This window comes from Corylus avellana, chromosome 1 (assembly GCF_965113065.1).
Source record: "Corylus avellana chromosome 1, dhCorAvel1.hap1.2, whole genome shotgun sequence".
Lineage (NCBI taxonomy): Eukaryota > Viridiplantae > Streptophyta > Magnoliopsida > Fagales > Betulaceae > Corylus > Corylus avellana.
In genome coordinates this window covers 20,513,347-20,534,316 of record NC_142490.1, presented here as the reverse complement: position 1 = coordinate 20,534,316, position 20,970 = coordinate 20,513,347, and the positions used below count along the sequence as shown (strand labels likewise).

At 36.0% G+C, this 20,970-nt stretch overlaps 3 protein-coding genes and 1 non-coding gene across 4 annotated transcripts; 2 read left to right on the top strand and 2 right to left on the bottom strand.

Annotated features, from left to right (window-relative positions):
* The first annotated feature begins 7,942 nt into the window (after window positions 1-7,942).
* LOC148588091 (uncharacterized) lies at window positions 7,943-9,693 on the top strand. Its single transcript, XM_088514051.1, is given in 5 exon segments — window positions 7,943-8,245; window positions 8,775-8,936; window positions 9,064-9,214; window positions 9,217-9,283; window positions 9,375-9,693. Coding segments are annotated over 5 exon segments (1,002 nt in total).
* Window positions 9,694-11,740: 2,047 nt separating this feature from the next.
* LOC148588090 (small nucleolar RNA Z196/R39/R59 family) lies at window positions 11,741-11,818 on the top strand. Its single transcript, XR_015910926.1, has one exon. It is a non-coding gene; the product is annotated as a small nucleolar RNA Z196/R39/R59 family (small nucleolar RNA).
* Window positions 11,819-12,217: 399 nt separating this feature from the next.
* Window positions 12,218-12,625, bottom strand: LOC148588089 (uncharacterized). The gene has a single exon (XM_088514049.1). The coding sequence runs from the start codon at window positions 12,623-12,625 to the stop codon at window positions 12,218-12,220; it is 408 nt and encodes a 135-aa protein (XP_088370175.1).
* Window positions 12,626-15,717: 3,092 nt separating this feature from the next.
* On the bottom strand, window positions 15,718-19,708 carry LOC148588088 (uncharacterized). The gene is made up of 3 exons (XM_088514047.1): window positions 19,110-19,708; window positions 18,332-18,965; window positions 15,718-18,204 (listed from the first exon to the last, which is right to left on the bottom strand). The coding sequence occupies exons 1-3, from the start codon at window positions 19,706-19,708 to the stop codon at window positions 15,718-15,720; spliced, it is 3,720 nt and encodes a 1,239-aa protein (XP_088370173.1).
* Between the last annotated feature and the right edge of the window lie 1,262 nt (window positions 19,709-20,970).

The following is a 20,970-nucleotide window of genomic DNA, read 5'->3' as shown; positions in this document are numbered from 1 at the left end:
AATTCTCATAATATGTTTGTTAAGTTTTGACTACCAAACAGTAACACTTAAATTCATCTAAGTTAACTCATATCGTGAAAATTTCAAGATCTTTATCCTTTCATACCCCAAATTAAATAATGAAATATAAAAATTCAAGTTCCTTTCCTCCGAACATTTTCTAAGCATCCATATCAATCACAATGTCTAATCAAAACATCTTAGAACTCCAATTCAACATTGTTGTAAAATCAATTAACGTGATAGTTAATTAAAAGAAACACTTACTAATCATAGGGATAGGGGAAATGACATAGATCAAGAGGAAAAAATAAAAGCATCAGCCTGGTATCAAATGACTACATCCTAACAAGCCATAATCAATAATCAGTAAGGGGAAATGACATATATCATATGTGGATTTGAAATTGAAATACATAATCACTATCAATGCTTACCAAGGAAAATGCATCCCTATTTAGTGTATATTATAGGTGCCTTGAAATAGAAAGCAAAACCAAGTTCGATTTTAACTAACTTGAAAGCATCTTACCAAGTGGATTTCTGGAAGTAAGAATAGCCGCTTGAAATTTTTGGAACAAGCCGTAAGCTCCATCCTAGATATTGCAGTGAGTCGTAAGCCATAAGCTTTGTCCTAGAAAGCCTTAAGAATAGCCACTTGGATTTCTAGATATTGCAGTGAAGATAAGTAACTAAGAAGCTCCATCCTCCATATTACAGTCACTTAAATCTGGGGATACTAATGAGCCTAAACCTGACAAAGATTTGGGCAACAACAATTTGGGCTCTGGTTCAGGATGTTGTGCAATAAAGAAATAATGCATCCTCTAGTCAAGAGTATCTTTTCCAACCCAAACTAACTAGTGCGTGAGGAGACAAAGGCTATGGTGGAATTCCAAAAACTAGTAGAAAGTGATGATAATAACGCCCAGGTTGAGGGAATACCTCGACAGAAACAATGGAAGGCACCAGTTGGGATGCGGCTTTGGACTCACTTAATGGACTACAGGGGTTGCGTTTATGCCGCAAGAAGTTTGTCGTTAAGGAGTTGCCTTGAACCTTCGGCAGTAGAGGCCATGGTTGCATTCCATGCAATCACGTTCAGCAAGCAGATAATTAGGAGTAACAATACGGGTTTGGTTGGAAGGGGATGCTAAGCAAGTGCTAGCAGGTATAAATTGTGCTCTTATGAGATAGAACATTTGCACGTTAACAAATTGAAAGAAAGAAAGAAAAAAAAAAAAAACAAATCTCACGTGTGAGTTTGATGCATCAAAAAAACAAACCTCACATGCGAGTTTGACGCATCAGTTTTCTATGTTAAAGTATTGCGCAAATTTTAAAGTGGGCCCGCATTCTTCCCTCTAATAATAAGCACAATATATATTAGACCATCCCTAAGACTTTTATTTTATTAAAGGCCTCCAAAAAATAGTTTCTTTAATTTTTATGTTAAATTTATATTTAAAAATATAAGGTAAAAAAACTCAATAAATATAAAATCGGAAGATGTCATTTGACTTGCTAAGAGGGTTTAAAAAAAGAAGAAAAAAACAAAAGAAAAAAAGAAAAAGAAAAGGTGATATAACAAGTACAAAATCTTGAAAGAATTCAAATTATGGTAGGACAAACTTTTTCTTAAAAGACCTTTCAAGTAAATAAAAAAAAAAAAAAAAACTGTTTGCTACGTCGTGTAATAAATATTAGGAACTTATTCAGCACCGCAATTAAAAATGCACTAAACAGTACTTAATCCATTTCAAAAAAAAAAAAAAAAAAAAAAGTTTGCTAACAAACATTTTCGGACTTCAATTTGATTTGAGAATTTTATAGACCAGAAATTTTGGACGAATGAAAGTTAAGTCAAACGAACTCAAAATGAATCAAACGAAAATCCAAAACGTTCTTCTCGAATTATTCTATCTACTCATAAAATTTCAATGCAATTAAAGCAAGTTAAGAAGACGAAACTGACCCGGTAAAATGCCTAACATGACAGTCTACCAATCTACCCCCAAGAGCCATGGGATGGCTTCGACCACCCCCACCGGCCCTTTGGGGGTGGTTCGTCCACCCCCAAAGGCCAAACCCATCAACAAAAATCTAATGGGTTTGGTGGGTTTGGTCCTTGGGGGTGGCTTTAAATTGTTTTTTTTCTTTTTATTTTTGGCTCTTCGGCCACCCCTTTTAATTTTTAATTTTTTTATTAATATTTTATTACTTTGATTTTGATTTTAATTTTAAAATTAAAAAAATTTTAAATAATAAAAAATTCAAATGGGTCATGTGCCCTTTGTCACCTAAGATTTAGATGGGCAAAATGTGTAAATTTTAATGCATTCTAGCATATCTCTCTCTCTCTCTCTCTCTCTATATATATATATATATATATATAAAGAGGATCATTCCCCGTAAATGTAATCAAGCAAGGCTTTGGGAAATTTGGTGAAATTTCGGTTTTTTTAATTTTGTGGAAGTTATGTTAAAAAAAAAAAAAAAAAAAAAAATTGAAGTTATAAACGACTAATCATTTCATATTTATGTGTCACGTGGCTCTGCTTCCATTATAGGTTTAAGTAATGTTTCTCATCTTAAAAACCACACTTATATTACTGATTACTGAAAGGCTGATATGGCTATGAAACAATGTATGAAAATCAAATTCAATCTCGGTTGGAATTTGAAACAAAATTGTTGAAAACTGAAAAGGAAATTAAAAAAAAAAAAACACACAAACACAAACACAAACGTAGACCCTCGCACATAGTTTTTTCTCATCATCACACCTCAAGATGGGTTGCTTGAAATTTCATAGTCTTTTTTTTTTATAAAAAAAAAAAAAAAAAAAAAAAAAAAAAAAAAACCATTAAAATCCATGTTCATAGGCATCTAATGCCCAACCCTAAAGTAATGGACTTGGACTCTTTTGCATTTTAACTACTAAAGGCCCAAAACCAAAAAACTAATGAAAACCACAAATAAAACCCAAAACAAAATCTAATGCACTCAAGTTTCCGTCGACCGCTAAAATTTGAAAATTATAAAAATATACAAACTCTTAAAATTGAATAAAACTAGAAGGAGAAACTATATTTACTCTCCTCAACTACCACTCATTTGCAATGTCCTCCAAAAAATTGAAGCATACCCTACCATTCTCTACCATGCCCTTTCATTTAAAATTTGTCATTAAATTAGACGGTTAAAGCATCAGGGTATACCCCTATTAAATTTAGGGAAAAGTACACTTTACCCACTAAAGTTTGGGGCGACTTTCAATTCAATCACCAATGTTTCAATTTTTGCAATGCACCCCCCAACTTGCAAATTTTTTTCAATTTGACCAATGTTATCCCAAAATTCTCATATTGCCCTTAATTTTATTTTTATTTTTATTAAAAAAATAATAATAATTAAAAATTGGGGTGGCTACCATCTCGCCATTTTTGCACCCCAAATATATATATATTTTATAAAAAATAAAAATAAAATTAAGGAAAATTACAGTTTACCCTCCTAAAGTTGACAGCGTTTTTCAATTCGAACACCAAAGTTTCAATTTTTACAATCCACCCCTCAAAGTTCTAAATTTTTGCAACTTGACCTATTGTATCCAAAACTTTCCATACTGCCCATATTTTTTATTTTTATTTTTTTTATAAAAAATTAAAAAAAAAAAAAAAATCGGGGTGGCCATAGCCATCCCTTTGGCCATCTGGCCATTTTTGCACCCCTAATTTTTTATTTTTTATTTTTAATAAAAAAATAAAAATTAAGGGCAATATAAGAATTTTGGGATAATATTGGTCGAATTGAGAAAAATTGGAACTTTGTGGGGGTGGATTGCAAAAATTGAAACTTTAATAGTCGAATTGAAAAACGTTATCAACTTTGGGGGGGTAAACTGTAATTTTCCCAAAAAATCATGGGTAATTTGAAAATTTTGGGATAACATTGATCGAATTGAAAAATATTTGCAAGTTTAGAGGGTGCATTGCAAAAATTGAAACATTGGAAGTTGAATTGAAAATCGCTCCAAACTTTGAGGGTTAAAGTGTAATTTTCCCTTAAATTTATTAAAATACAGCTATGCCCTTAGATTATAATATGCAATATAAACGAAGGAATGAGACTCCTTGTCCCTTATAGATTTTGCTTCTATCTTGCATCCTTTCCAGAAGTTAATTTGTACTCTAGGAATACATGAACACATTCTACTGGCAGCGGTGAGTAGCAGTAGAAGGGGTAACTAATTGTACTTGATTATTTTGATGTGAAATCAATGCTTATTAGTCAATTTGATTTTGACATAAATAGAAGTTTAAAAATTATTCTAAGAGTTTGGCCAAACAGACTAGTTTGTAGTATTCTAAAATTTTCCAATCAAAAACTCAATACCAACCACCTTTGGGCCTAGGGTCCCCGAACCACCCGTATGGATCGGACAATGGGGTGACATAACTAAACTACTGCTACGTGAATTATTAGGAGAAATAACAAGGCGAATTTCCTCACATTTCAGCAATTCCTCGCCTTCCTTTTGTTTTCAAATGAACATGCTATTGTTTCTTTTCATGTTCAGGTTTGTGTTTGAGGATCAGATTGAGTTTATCAAAGCATCAATTATGGATATCCTTTAACTACATTAATTATGTTTTGTGGTGAAAGTCCATCTGCTTGTCACTTTCTTGCCTTGCAGACCGATGATGAGAAAGCCCACTAAGTTGTTTGAGAAGTCTAGGGCAGAATTGGCTTTGGAGAAGCTTCAGGTCTGCATTCCATAGTCGATTTTATTCTTGTAAGGGGTTTCATATGTGTACTTCCCCCTCAAATTATCAGGATTGAAATAGACTGTTCTAAGCATGTGGAAAGCTTGTATTGGGAAAGAAACTAAAATATCTTTAATACTGAGAAATTTTTGAAGAGGCTCAATAAGATGTTAAATTAAATAAAATATCATTGTGGAAGTTTAATTTAAGTCTAGTTGCCCAAATAGGAAAGATTCTAAACAAAATATCATTGTTTTAAATAATAATAATAATAATAATAAAATCACTTAAAAGGAGATAGGAGACTAGTTTATAGTATTCTAAAAATTAACAAGTGCCATGCCCCATTCCACATCCTGATAAAGAGTAAGAGCTTGTTTGATATTGCATTTAAAAAATAGAGCTTTTAAATCAAAAAGAGCTTTTGGGCAAAAGTTTCATTTTTAAGCTTTTGTCAAAAGTATGTTTTGGCCATTTTTTAGGCTTTTTAGACCCTTAAAAACGCCTTTAATTTTTTTACCAAACGAATACTTTTTTCTTCAAACTGATTTTTTTAGTATTAAAAGCATTTTTAAGCCCTTCAAATGCAATCACAAATAAGCCCTAACTATAACTACCAACCAATACTTTTTTTAATTTGGGTGGTTTGAATCAAAGGAAAATGAAAACAAAAAGGAACAACAAAACTAGAAAATCAACAAGGGAGATGTTCAAATCACAAGATCTAGGACAAGCTTTTACCAGCAATTGTGAGCCAATTAGGAAGAAATTAATCCCTCACTTTCAAAGTTTCAGATCTACTTATCAAAAAAATACAAAAAGATTTCAAATCACTTTAAAGGGTGAGTACACAAAACGACCGTAAACTCGAACGAGTACAAGAAGAAAGAAAGTTGAATGAACTTGTTGGAGGTCGGAGCTTTGGGTTGAATGCCACTTAAAAAAGGCAAATATAGGTGTAGATTTTTCATTTGCCTCTACTACTAAATTCATCATTATGTCAATTAATTTGATTAATAAACGCCTATTTTATTTCTTATTTATTTATTTAAAATAATTTGTTCACTTTACCAAACTTGATAAACACAATTTTAGCTACCACTATGCTCAAACTAATTTGAAATGATTTTTTTTTTTTTCAAAAAAAAAATTAAAATTAACTCGTAAAACTCAAAACCCTCAATTAATCGCAAAATATAAGGTGTTTGGCATTGTAATTTAAAAAATACTTAATTTAAAATAGAAAAAAAAAATTTGCGATTGTTTATTTAAAAAAGTGCAAATTCAAACTAAAATTATGATTTCTTATAACAAATATTTAATAAAAAAGTACTTTCTAACATGTTTTACCAAACGCTTTTATAATTTTAAAAAGTAACGATTTTAAAAACACAATTTTTAAAATTACACTTATTGAAATCGTAATTCCAAACAGATAAAGATAAATACAGCTTAATATGAAAATAAGCGTAACAAGCAAGTAAGTGTCTATAGAAGGAAATAAGCGGGGAATATTTGGGGATATTTTGGGGATCCTATCAACGTACCTGAGGAGAATTTCAATTATGGTAGCTTTTGCAAGATCAACACTTAAAACTGTCAAATCTTCCCAGTACTGTGAACTCGGCGAGATATAAGCTTCCAATCTGGATCCAGTATATCAAGAAGTTGTTCTGCATAAATGCTTTGGCTTGCAATAACAACTTCAAACATCGCTGCAACTGTCTCCAACTTCAAAAGCCCCCATGTATGAAGATAAGTTCATGGGGCATTTGCTCCCATTAATTACAGTGACTTGGCATTTTTTTTTTCATAAATTATCAACTATGATACTTGACCTTATCAAACTATCATTTTATGACAAAAAATCCGTCAGTCAAAAGGGTTAAATTGACGGTCAACAGTCATATATAAGCCATGTGCCATTTTAAAATTTTTTTTCTTTCACTTTTGTCTTCATTTTAAATTATTTTCATGTATTAAATTAGGATTTAAGAAGGTATAAGTGTTATTTTTTCAGTCTTAATGTTTTTTAAGCTTATATAAAACTTATCTAGTTTTTAGTCTAAATTTCTAACCAATTGAAGAGTTAAATTTGACCTTTAATTTAGGATTCTCCACTGAAATGATTATGAAATTATAGAGTTTTGTGAAATTAGGTAACATCGGGATTTGCAGATATGACTTGTAGACATTCTTATACGATACTAGGATGTATAGGTATCTCTAGCACACGGTAATGCTTAATTTTTTGTATTGCTTGTGGTATTTTGTTCCATAGTCTCATTTTATTTATTTGTTAAAATAAATAATCCAAAAATTCTACAAAATGAAAATAAATAATATATCTTATATATATCCTTATAAGAATCCTATTTTGGCCGCTTTCACCTCGCTGTCATTTTAAATAAATTCTTTGTCTTTAAATTTACATTTAAGATTGTGAACGACGGTAGTAGTTCAATGGTTTAATGAAGTTTTTAAATGGTCATGACGTGGATTTGAATTTTCACAATGGAGAATCCTCACATATGCCTAATTAGTATTAGTCACCTTGAATTCTTATTGATGCCCTAGTGGAGTTGGGTCAAGATACGGCCCAATCAGACTTGAGGGAGTACTTGCGATTCTCACCGTCTAGACCCTTCTTGTGCGGCTTCTAGCGTGTAGGTGCTATGCTACTAGGATAGCCACAATTGATCTCTCCAATCTACTATTTTTGCTAAAAAAAAAAAAAAAAAAAAAAAAGAAAGGGAACGTCTCCTTTGCTCGCCCCTTATATTTCTTTGGAAAAGAAAAAAAACATTACCGTTTCATATAAGAAGAAAAAAGAAAAATTGTAGCCGTCTCAAGATATTCCTTTTTGTTTCTCTAATTTTATGTCCTTAATTTCCTGATTCCCGGAATGCTTATTAAAATAATAATAATAATAAAGGTACAACTTAAATCTAACTTTAGCTAAATTTTTCTTTTTAAATTTTTTTTTAAAGACAAAAATTTGAAAAAGTTAAACTCAACTTCGGGCTATCACACCTCTTAAAAAATTATTATATCAAAATTTCTGGATTGGTGCCGGTGGCGTGTGCTATAAATAGAAAATATAAGAAATTTTATTCATTATTGCTAGGGCGACTGCTGTGGCTAGGGTTTCCGGGAGAGAGAGAGAGAGAGAGATGGATAAGGTGGTGGAGAGGAGGGAGGATGAGGAGAAGAAAAAAGGTCGCCCATCTCTTTCAGATGTCCGAAAACGCACTCTCAAAGGAAAACAACAACAAAAGCGAACTCATTCCGCTTCTACTTGCCCTAACCCCGATGCCGACGAGAGCGAGACCGACGAGGGCGAGACCGACGAGATCGAGACCGACCAGAGCGACAGCGACGAGAACGAGATCGAGGCCGACAGGAGCAAGAGGAGAGCTGGAGGTCTGACCGACGAAGAACACGTCCGCTACAGGGAACAAGTTTGTAAGAGTGGTGTAAGTAAAATGAATATGCTTAGTCAAAGACCTGCAACTCCACAACTCCAATCAGAACCCTCAAAGACCTCTCTCAGATCAAGTAGAGTGTTCTTTCCTTCTTCTTTTTTCCCTGGAAAAAGAAGCTCAATTTTTGTGCCTTTGCTAGGAAATTTTCACTTTGGGTTAGTTTCTCTCTCTTTCTGGGATTTTGGAGGATTAGTTTGATAAGGATGTTTTTGTTTGTAAATGCTCAGTACCCAGCAACGGAAAGTCATGTTGTTTTCTTTGTTTTTATAGGTTTTTAGTGTTTACAGGAATTCAATTTCCTGGGAAAAATGCTAATTGTTGGAAAGTTTTGCGCTTTGGATTCAGTTTCTCTCTTCAGGGTAAGAATTTTGTCTATGTGCGTTAAACATGTGCTAGGCTATCTAAAAAACAATGGTAGCACTGATAATCTATGCTCTTTGGATCACACGCGCACGCGCACACACACACACACATATATATATATATATACTATGCTTTAACACACTGTTCGTTGTTATAGGGCTTTGATGTTGCCCCCATGCCTGCGATCAGGGCTTTTGGTTTAATTCAACCGGTCGATATAAGCGAAGAGACTGGATCTGAATACCGCAGATGCAAAATAATTTCGCAGCGCGCAATCGACAAATACCACAGGCACAAAGAAAGAAGAACCTTCTTCAAGGTTGGTGTTCCTTTTTTTTTTTTTTTTTTCTTTGTTCTTTTTTTTTCTTATGACTATTTGTTAAGAGGTAAGTTGTGTCTTACATATGCTGAAATAATCAATTATTGCTTCTGACTTTTGTGTGTAGGCTCAAACTCCACTTAAGTTTGTGAAGGTATTGAAAGCAATTGATGTGTCTTGTGATATCTGTAGGTATTATGTAACTTTTGAGGCCAAGGATGTTGCTCATGGAGGCCAGACTAAGATATTTCAAGCCTTAGCTCGTTGGAGGAGACCCCCGTAGATTATATTAATTTCTCCTTGTTGTCTATCAGGGAGTACAAGATTGAGAAAGGTAAAAGGAATTTGTGTATCGATTCTTATTTGCGGAAGTTTATTGCAGAAAAGTAGTGATTTATGAAAACATAATAACTGGTAACTTTGGTTTATGAAAACAAGGGATCAAGTTATTGTTATTCACTCTGCAAGTGAACTGAAAATGCGGTTGGAGGATGCTTCAACGACATCTTGACTGGCAATCCTGTTCTTCTCTAAAGCTCGTCCTTGCCGTTTCATTTCTCCTCTGTATGCAAGCTTAGCCGTGAAGTACCTGAAAGTTGTTTTCTTGAAAGTTGACATTGAGGAGAGCCCTAATGCCGAGGTCATGGCTCTTGACCGGGGGATTTGTAGGTTTCCGACCTTTCTCTTTTACAAAAGTGGCACGAAGGTGAACAAGGTTGTTGGAGTAGACGCAATTGAACTTAAGACAAAAATGTAATACCCCCAAGTTAACTACTCGAGTATTAGGAAAAAAGGAAATATGTAATTATCTAAGCCAATAAAGAAATGCTTGCCAAAAGAAACAGTCATCCCCATTAATTGCCTTTTACTTCTTTCCTTGTTTCTCTCATTTTCTTTCTTTGACTTTGATTAACCGGATACCCAATATCATCAATTAAGTACATGTAAGACTTGATGGACGGGCTATTTTTGCGTAGCCGCCATCACCCCATTGTTTGCCCCAGTTGTTTTTTATGATCCAAAAGTTTTTACCAGCTTCGCTTCCAAATCCTATTAATAGGACTGCGTGATGTATTGCTTTTTTTAGAAAAAAAGAAGTGAAAAAAAAGGAGTACATCACGCAGTCCTACTAATAGGATTTGGAAGCGAAGCTGGTAAAAACTTTTGGATCATCAAAAACAACTGGGGCAAACAATGGGGCGATGGCGGCTACGCAAAAATAGCCCGATCATCAAGTCTTATGGGGAAATCTGAAGCAAGCATGTGCTTAATTGATGATATTGGGTATCTGGTTACTCAAAGTCAAAGAAAGAAAATGAGAGAAACAAGGAAGAAGTAAAAGGTGATTAATGGGGATGACTGTTTCTTTTGGCAAGCATGAGATTCTTTTGGCATTTTAACATTGATGGCTATTTCTGTTCAGTCGATACCGATGATTTTTATGTAATGTACAATTCTTTTTTTTTTTTGCTTTGAATATCTGGAGCAACATTGAGAAAGTTACCTGTGTCATCTCATTTGGAGATAATCAGATTGTTACCATTTATTACAACCTTTTTATAGTTCTATTTTTTTTGTCATTTCTTGTTTGGTACTAACCAATGGCTATTTATATGAAATGCAACACTTATTGGGTTGTGGTTTTCTATATGTATAGAGTATCCAGCTAGTAGTGTTCTATCTTCTAACACTTGGTGGAGCTAGTGATACTGATCTGATCATGATTTGTTGACTTGATGCTGCCATTGCTTGTACAATTCAAATGGTGGCTTTCCCCTTTGAAATTGTACAAGTTAATGGGTTGTATATATATATAGCTTATTGGATGAAATTATGTGAGGGAAAATATAGTCTTTCCTTTCATGGATTCCTCTCTTTAATGCATGAATAACATTTGCATTAATCAGGTTTTTAGCCTGGCAATGACATTTCAAACCTGTCAATCGAGTGAATTTGCTACGATTCAATGCAATTAGTGCAAAAATGATATGATTTAATTAAAATGCAAGAAAGTAGACCAAATTTCTATGGACCTTTTCCTCCTCTTCCCCCTCCATATTTGGGAGGGGAAATTTTCTTTGGAATTTCAGCCCAAGAATACAGGAAGGGGTAACTAATTACACTTGAGCGGGAAATCAATTTGATTTTGACATAAACAAAAGTTTAAAAATTATTAAAGAGTTTGGCCAAATAGTCTAGTTTATTATAGTATTCTAAAATTGTATTTTCAAGGAAAAGCTTGATTAATCAATATCCCTATCAAAAACTCAACGACACAAATATGGTACATCTTACATCTATATGGGCTTCAATTAACAAGTGCCCCATCCCTCATGCTGATAAAGAGTAACTGCCAACCAACACAAGATTTGACACCCAGTCTCACTTTTTTTTTTTGACACCCAGTCTCACTTGCTTCTTTTGTTGCAATATGGTGAAACGAAGATCGACTATCTGATCCCCTTTAGTGAATTTTTTCATACTTGAGATGCTTTATCTATATATTTCTCTGCCCATTTCTTTCAACAAAAATGATTTTTATTTTATGCTCGACCTCTTAATTTTCAAAAATTTGGACTTAAAATTTTCCAAATCTCCAGTCCTGTGTACTTTTTCCCCTTATTTTTACTTTTTCTTTTTAGAGAAAATTTCTCAATGACATATCTAGCCATCATTACTGCAGTTTTGTGATGAATTCAAACATGCACTACCATCTGATCTCTGTTGCAAATATGTATTTGTTAGCTTTTTATTATGTTAATTTTCTTCTATAGATTTCAATTTATTCTTTGAGGATCTTTTTCTGCAACCAATGATGCAACATGTTTATCATTTTCTGTGATTATCATCTAAAATATCACCATCTTTCGGCTGAGGTTGCAATTGCAAGTTCTTAATTTTTGGATTTGTTATGTTATTGTGTTTCTTGTTTTCTGGTCTATCTAGTATTTGGTTTTATCTTGTAAGAAGATAAGTCATTTTTGTCCGTGGTATCTAATGTCCAGACATATTCTTGTAGCTGGTCATTTCGTTTCAAGGGCATATATAAAACTTCTTATAGGTCTTGCGACACAGTGAGCTTGATATTTCAATAGCTCACTGTTACTAAATCCCTGTTTACATTTTTTCTTAAATATTGGTTGGAAATTTTCTATATATATACACATGTATTTTTTTTTTTTTTTTTGGAATTGGTATTCCATTATTCCCTCATCTCATTACTATGGAAAAGATTGCTCCAACAAAACGGAGTTCAAGATACAAAAAGGGGTTGTCCTTCTTCACACTGTGTCCTCTCCTAAAACTAGAGCGTTCCTAGCCAAACAGTGAGCTACTCCATTGACATCTCTCTTGACATGGCTAATTTCCCACTGAGGAAAACTAGTGAGCAAAGTCTTGGCATCGTTAATCACAATCCCATAATTGTTCAAGCAATTGCCCTCCTGTCGTAGAGCTTGAACCACCTCAAGCGAATCACCTTCAATAATGATATTTGTGAGACCCAACCGTCTACATAACGCCACTTCTTGCCATGCTCCAACCGCTTCAGAAGTTGCCAGATTGATGATATGCGGCTTCATCAAACACATTGCCCCAACCACGACACCATTGTGATCTCTCACGACAATACCCATACCCATTCTCCCTCCATTTTTGTCAATCGCAGCATCCCAGTTGATCTTTATCATCCCTAAACGTAGTCTCCTCCATCTCTGTTCCTCATGAGTCGCAGGTGGCAGACTATCTTTCCTTAGACCACATTCAGTCTGCTAGAAATTCTCCATTTGGGTTGTAGCTACTTGATTAACCTGGGAGGGCGAGAGGAGATCTCTGCCAAAGACAACTCTATTACGTCTAAACCAAATTACGTCTCCCAGCCAATTGAGCTACATTTGACTATTTTGATATGAAATCAATGCTTATTAGCACTGAGAACGGGGCGGGAAATCAATTTGATTTTTAAAAAATTATTTAAGAGTTTGACCAAACTGACTAGTTTATAGACTTTAAATAATATGTAGTTGGCTTTGCAGCGATAAGAGATAGATGGAGAGAGAGAAGCTATCTCTTTCTTATCTTTATTTTTCTTCGTTTTTATTAATGAAACTTCTAATTACATAATACACATAATAATACATTGCATGCTGATGCTGCACTTTATGCCAAATAAGTATTTATTCTATTAAAATTATTAAAAAAATCTACATTATTTCTTCTTCTTTTTTTTTTTTTTTTTTTTTTTCTTTTTTTTAAAAAAGAAATGTTAAAGAAGAAAACCAAGTATTAAAAAGCATGATCTGGCTTCTAGGATTAGGATCCCCTCAAATCCCCAAAGGGATTTGAGATTCTCAAATCCTTGATCTGGACCGTTGATTTTTCATCCAACAGTCCAGAACATTCCACTAACAAAAAAATAATAAACTATTATTTTGTTTTAAAAAATAAATCTAAATTATAATAATTAAAAATTATAAAAAGAAAAGGGGAGGCTGACCACCCCAGGTGGTGGCCGGCCACCCCTGTTGAGAGCTTAGGGTGGCTTTGGCCACCCCAGACCGGTCTATATATATATATATATATATGCGCTTTTTGGATGAAATTATGTGAGGAAAAATATAATCTTTGCTTTCATCAATTTGATTTTGACATAAACAAAAGTTTAAAAATCATTTTGGCATATTACATTAAAAATTAAGATCACTCAAACTCATCATATGATGCAATTTAATTAAATTAAAGTAGATCGATGGCCATCCTAATCCTATGTTTATTGATTTAGATTGAATAATATGAGTTGCCAAATATTGTTTTAAGTTTTACAACTGAGAACATTCAGAAAGTGGAAAAACCAAAAAGAGATAATTAATTACTTGAGAGGATAAAGTTAAAAACTATGACTCTCTTGCATCGTAGACAAGAATGTTTGATTTGCATAGTTGGGACCACTAATTTTTTTTCTTGGTCTACAAGTAAAACCAAAATTTCCCTTCATTTCTCTTCGTTTCTCAGGCCACGTGTATGGTCATCATCATTTCTGTCAAAAGTTGTGATGATCCAACGGCCACATCCATCAGCAATTTTTTTTTTTTTTTTTTTTTTTTTTTTTTTTTTTAGTAAAAGTTGATTTAAGGGTACATATGAGAGTTTAAATATATAGCATTAACTATATATTTTCCTCTCATTTCTTTGCATTCAAATTCCTTCATTTAAATCAGAAAAAAATAAATAAATAATTAAAAAAATCCTTCATTTATATGCACAAGAGAAGGAGGAGGATCTGTAATCATATTGGAAATGGAAGCATATTAGGCATTGGTTTTCTTTTGGGGAAAGTATATCCTCAATTTTGCATTGGAGCAACAAAATTTTGGCGGAAAGAGTCACTCACACCTTGAGATCGAAGGGTTCATGCATGATTTTTATGTTATCAGGACATTAGATTAAGAGTGATATTTTTCCCGAGAACATGTACGTACATTAATTACAACAAGTGTTATTTTGTCGAATTGTTTATTTCTCTTTTTAAATTTGGATGCTTTTGTAAATTTTGTTGGTTAGAAATGTTCAAGAGGGCATCAGTACCAAGTCATATATACTGTAGTTAACAGCAAGCTATATATATATATATATATATATATATATATATATATATATGTTATTTTCCTTTTTGTCTTAAATTATCGTAGTTTACTTAAATTATACATTCCTCCTTATTGTCCTTTTTGTCTTATATAATGTCTTCCTCATGGTTTAAAAACCCAATATGACATAATTAAGACAGAAATGCCTGCCAGTAACTCTAGAATGGTAATTGAGAATCTTTGTAAAATACTTACACTAAACACCAATACCATATATAGTCCATTATTTCTAATTAATGAACCATGCATGAGGAAGCCTTATTTCATTTCATGCCTTCAAAAAGAAAAAGAAAAAAAGAGAAGGGCTTCAATTATACAGGTGCCCCATCCCTCATGCTAATAAAGAGTAACTACCAAACAATACTTGGTTTTAATTTAGGTGGTTTGAATCAAAGGAAAATGAAAACAAAAAGGAACAACAAAACTAGAAAATCAACAAGGGAGATGTTCAAATCAAAACATCTGAGACAAGCTTTTACCAGCAATTGTGAGCCAATTAGGAAGAAGTTAATCCCTCACTTTCCAAAGTTTAAGATCTACTTATCAAAAAAAAAACAAAAACAAAAACAAAACAAAAAAAATTTCAAATCACTTTAAATGGTGAGTACACGAAATGACTTTAAACTTTAACAGGAGTGGTCCGGCCACCCCCAATGGGATGACTAGCCACCCCTTAATATTTTATAATTTTGTTTTATAATTTTTTTTAATATAAAATAATATTTTATTATTATTTTTTGTTAGTAGGATAGGTGTCTTATTTGTGGCTTTAGGATTTCTAAAAAGAAATTCTTAAAAATTCTAGCCATGAACTGAATATTCTCCAATCCAAAATACACTGGAGATGATGCTATTCTTCGTTCATTAGCGTGGGCAAGAGTAATTTTATTGAGTTTAATTAATGCTATATGTTTAATTACTTTTCTTTATGAAAGTTTTGCATGCATGGATTAAAGGCATGTATTGGTCCGATTGTGGGTGTGGGGGTGGGGCCAGAAATGTGGATCGGTATGATTGGTGGGAAGTGGATGGGAGTGAGAGAAAGAGGAGTTATTTGGCATATGATAGTCAAAAGTGCAAAAATATCCTCATTTTTTTTTTTTTTTTGAAATAGGAATCTTCTCTCATTCATATAAAGCTTACAAGGGTGGAGCGGAATACTCCATCCTAACGATATCAGTGATACAATCAGGAATAGTAAAAAGCCACTGGGTAGTTACATTATTCTTTATAGCCATTTCCGATAGAGTATGCGCCACTTTATTTCCTTCTCGACAAATAAAAGACATCCGCCAATAGGGGATCGCTTTAAGCTCTACCTTTATATCCTCCAGTAACATTCCTATTTGGCTCCAGTCCTCCTCTGAAGCATTTATTCCATCAACTACAATCTTCGAGTCACCTTCAAAGTGGATCCGTTGAAAGCCCAGAGATTTGCACAGATTAATCGCCATAAGAACCGCCCCTGCTTCAGCCAAAGTCGGATCAAAGCAGCCCAAGAATGTTTTGCACTGTGCAGCAACAACCATGCCTTTCTCGTCCCGTAAAACAGCACCATAACCCACCCTGCCTGAGTCCTTCTTGATAGAGGCATCCCAATTCAGCTTCAACCAACCTGGGATAGGAGCGCTCCACTTCCTGCAAACTTCTGTCCTTCTCTTGTTTCGGTGTATAGCACTAGATTGCAGCAAATCAGTGGAAGTTGCTGCAGCAAGTAAAGCATTCTGTACCACTGCAGTAGGATGCCTAAATGTCCCCCCATGGACTACCTCATTGCGTCTGAGCCACAAACGTCGGGTTATGCCTGCAAATTGGATTGTCTCCTCCTTCTTACATTTCCTGAAGACCTCTTCTATAATTTCAGAAAAACTCTTTCCAGAGCATGAGCTCTTTTGTAGTTTGATGCTTCCCACACTCCATACATCCCTCGCCGATGGGCATTCCCACAAAATATGCAAAGCCGTTTCCTCCTCTAAACCACAAATAGGGCATAGGGGGTCATCAATGATCTTCCTTAGTTGCAGATTTTTCTTTGTGGGAAGTATTTCATGGCAAGCCCTCCACAAAAAATTCTTTTCGACATTCGGAACCTGCAAGCCCCATATATTTCTCAAGATTGTGCTGTGCCCCTTGGCGGAAGAACTCCCAGCCATCCCCTTTGTTTCCAGTTCCCTCTGAATATAATAAGCAGAGCGGACAGAAAACAAGCCATTTTTAGTGCCGCGCCAAATACACACATCTTCCCTATTGGAATGGCTGATTGGTAGGGAGAGAATCAGCTGCACCTCCTCCTTTGAGAATAAACTTTCCAGCAGCTGGGTCTTCCACCAACGTGAGTCCCCATCAATAATTTCACAAACCTTGGCATCCGGATTCAACAAAGAGGGCGGAGAAAGAATCTTGAATGTGGAAGGCCGAGGAACCCATCTATCTTTCCATATACGAGCTGTCGACCCATTCCCTATTCGCCAAATCAAACCCTCCTTTAGTAAAGCTTGAGAACTATGAATGCTCCGCCACGCAAAGGAGGGACGATTACCAAGTGAGGATTCAAGAAAATTCTGCCCCCTGTAGTATTTAGCTTCCATAATGCGGGCTGTAAAACTATTGGGCTGTTTCCAAAGACGCCATGCTTGTTTCTCCAACAAAGCTTTATTAAAACTTTGGAGATCTCGATATCCCATTCCACCATCACTCTTTGATAACCCCAAACGGCTCCAACTCATCCAATGTATCCTTGACTTTTCTTGGTGCCCCCACCAAAATTGTTGCATCAAAGAATTCATCTCCGAACACAACAATTTAGGTAAGAGGAATACATTCATACTATAGGTAGGTATAGCTTGAATAACTGCCTTAAGCAAAATTTCCTTCCCTGCTTGAGACAGAAATTTGATTTTCCAATCCTGAAGCCTTTTCCAAACCCTATCTTTGAGTTTCTTGAAAGCCGCCATCCGGGATTTTCCCACCAATGCCGGTAGGCCCAAATAAGTGTCATACCGTTGTGTGACTGGAATCCCTGCTGCCTCGACAATCTCCTCACGGGTGGCCAATGGCGTGTTTTTGCTAAAAAACATTGCCGTTTTATTGCAATTCAGCCGTTGTCCCGAGGCTTCTTCATACTTTCGTAATAGTGATGTCAAGTAATTCCATTGAGTAAGAGAACTCCTGGAAAAAAGTAAACTGTCATCCGCAAAAAAGAGATGACTAATTCGCGGCCCAAACTTCGATGTAGGAACCCCCAAAAGAGCACCCTCCATGTTTGCTTGAACCACCAAAGCACTCAGGGCCTCTGCACAAATAAGAAACAAATATGGGGAGATGGGATCCCCTTGTCGCAAACCCCTAGATGGGGTTATACTCCCACACGGTTTCCCATTCACCATAACAGAATACTTAACCGATGTCACACACCTCATTATTAAATCAATCCACTTAGAAGCAAAACCCATCCGTCTCATCACACCCTCCAAAAAGCACCACTTTACCCGGTCATACGCCTTGCTCATATCCAATTTTACCGCCATGAAACCATTCTTTCCCGACAACCTAGTATGCATAGTATGTAAGGTTTCATAGGCAGCTAGTACATTGTCAGTAATTAACCGCCCTGGGATGAAAGCACTCTGTGTGTGATATAATATCAGGCAAAATCAACTTCAATCTATTAGCTAAGACCTTTGAAATTAGTTTGTACAAAACATTACACAAACTAATAGGTCTAAATTCTGTAACACTTGATGGGTGTTTCACCTTAGGGATAAGAGCTATATTTGTCATATTCAAACAAGATGGCATAACTCCCGAGTTAAGAACATCAATAATAGCCCGACAAACCTCCTCACCCATTACCTCCCAATGGGCCTGAAAAAATCCAGCAGTGAAGCCGTTAGGGCCCGGGGCCTTTAAAGGTGCCATTTGTTTGAGTGCCATCTCAACCTCCTCTTTGGTGAAAACTTTCAACAGATTTTCGTTCATCTCCGTAGTAACTTTTGGATTTATGGGCTGAATACACTCCCCAATATCTCCTACATGTCCAGCAGAAAATAGATTAGCAAAATAATTCACAAAGGCTACCTGAATATCCTCCGGAGAGTCCCACGTGGCACCCAACTCATCTCTGATTTTGGAAATCAGATTTGTTTTGCGACGTTGATTGGCACATGCGTGATAGAATTTTGTGTTGCGATCTCCTTTCATAAGCCAATCTGCCTTTGCCCTTTGTTTCCACTTCATATCCTCTTGATCCAATAAGGATTCAAGGTCCTGCTGAATTGTTTTAAGCTCCCCTACAGCCCGTGGAAGGTCACTGCCTTGTGCTTCATTTAGTTGCTGTTTTAGTCGTTCAATAGCTGCTGGTGCCAAGCCAGACACTCTCCTTCTCCATCTGGAAATGTTATTTTTACAGCTAGATAACTTCTCCCCCAGCTAAGTCCAAGTGTCACCCACTACCGAAAGTTTTTTCCAAGCTGTAAGGAAAGCATCTTGATACCCCGGGTCAGACATCCAGCAGGCTTCAAAACGAAAAAACCTCCCCTTCGATTGATTTAAACGCTGCCCCAATAGCTGTAACACCAAAGCTGCATGATCCGAGCTAGTCATGGTTTCAACCATTACTTCGGCATTTGGAAAAAAGTCTCTCCACCCCGAGTTAGCTAGCCCTCTATCCAATCTTTCTTTAATAAACTCATGCCCTTCTCGGCAATTGGTCCACGTATATTTGGGTCCCCTATACCCCAAATCAGTCAGTTCGCAAAATTCCAATGCGGATTGGAAACTACGTAATTGGGTATTTGACTTAACCCCTCCACCCCATTTTTCTGACATGCACACCACTTCGTTGAAATCACCCAGGCATAGCCACGGGTCCGGAGAGAGGCTTGCCAAATGACGTAATATATCCCAAGCCGCACTTCGTTTAGTAGCATCCGGTTGGCCGTAGAATCCCGTAAATTTCCATTGTGCATTGGAAATTGGATTAGTCACTATACCATTAATATGTCGGCAACTGTAATTCTGTATCTCAACCTTAATCTCATCGCTCCATAACAGGGCCAAGCCACCACTTTTTCCGACACAATCCACAACAAATAAATTTTTAAAACCCAGTTTACACCGAACAAACTCCATTTTTTCTTTCCGTGCTTTGGTTTCCATTAGGAAAACCAAAAAGGGACACTTCTCCTTTACCAAAAGGCATAGGTCTCGAACTGTCCGAAGGTTCCCAAGCCCTCGGCAGTTCCAACTTAGAATCCTCATTGCGGTCGGCGGGGCTGTTCAACAGCCGCCGCCATCCCCGAACCATCTTTTGAAATAGCCAAACCTTCATTACAAACAATTGTTTCAGACTCCACCAGATTTAAATCATCCTTTGAATTGCATTTTTTCCGTTTCTCCTCTGTCTGTCCAGAATAGGTTTCTACCAGTTTGTCGAAAACTCTACAGTCTCGCTTCTTCGTGCTTATTTTTTCTGGGCTTTCCATGGAAAACAGCTGGTTCCCTTTGATGGACCTTGCCACTTCAGAGATAAAAGGGCCCATATATCCAGTTGGGCTCTTTGAAAATAACTCCTGGTCTAGTAAAGACTCCTTCTGTCGCTCAGTAATGTGATTAGCCTTTCCCCTTATTTCTCCCTGCAATGTGGATTCGCCCTTATTTATTGCATCACACCTGCTTTCCTTATGGGAAATCCGTGTAACCTCCTCCCAAGATCCTGATCTGCCACAATTTCCTCCCAAAGCTTTATTTGAAAAAAGCGCTCCCATATCTTTTTTTGAAAATTCAGAATCTCCTTGATTTCCTCCATTCTTCTCATAATCAATTCCACCATTCCCTCCTTGATTCTCGCCTGAATTGCTGCTGTTACCATAATGAGCTTTTTGCGTCCCCTCTCCCGGAGATTCACCGGCAACACCTCCCCTACCGCCGGTTTGATGAGAGCTATTTGCCTCACGAAATTTCTCCTCTGTCGCCTTGTTATAATTGGAATGGGCTGGTCCCTTTCTTGCCGGAAAGCGACTGTTACTTCGCTCCGTTCTCCTGGTGGGTGAAGGTGCTCGCATCCACGGCCCATATTGGTTTGGCTCCTGTTGTCGGAGATTGCTTCTCCTAGGACATCCCAATCTTCCATGACAAATAGCCCCACACTGATAGCAAAATTTAGGTAAACGTTCATACTGAAATTTAATCAGATGCACGTTTCCTTCAATATTAATCTTCCTTCCACGCCGAAGAGGTTTTGTTAGATCCATAAGGATTTTAACTCGGAGGAATTCCCCCCACCCCATACCTCGGGCATCCGTATCCACCGCCTCAACCACTCCCATGGAGGCACCGATTTTGCGACCAATCTCCCTTCGCATACAAGCTAATGGAAGATTGATCATCCGCAC

Excerpts from the sequence above, each read along its gene's own strand:
- LOC148588089 (XM_088514049.1), bottom strand. The coding sequence starts at position 12,625 with ATGATAAAGATCAACTGGGATGCTGCGATTGACAAAAATGGAGGGAGA.
- LOC148588088 (XM_088514047.1), bottom strand. The coding sequence starts at position 19,708 with ATGGAGTTTGTTCGGTGTAAACTGGGTTTTAAAAATTTATTTGTTGTG. Across the intron at positions 18,966-19,109 it reads TTAAATCAATCGAAGGGGAG|ATGGAGAAGGAGAGTGTCTG; the intron begins GTTTTTTCGTTT and ends TAACATTTCCAG. Across the intron at positions 18,205-18,331 it reads ATATAGCTCTTATCCCTAAG|AGTGCTTTCATCCCAGGGCG; the intron begins GTGAAACACCCA and ends TATCACACACAG.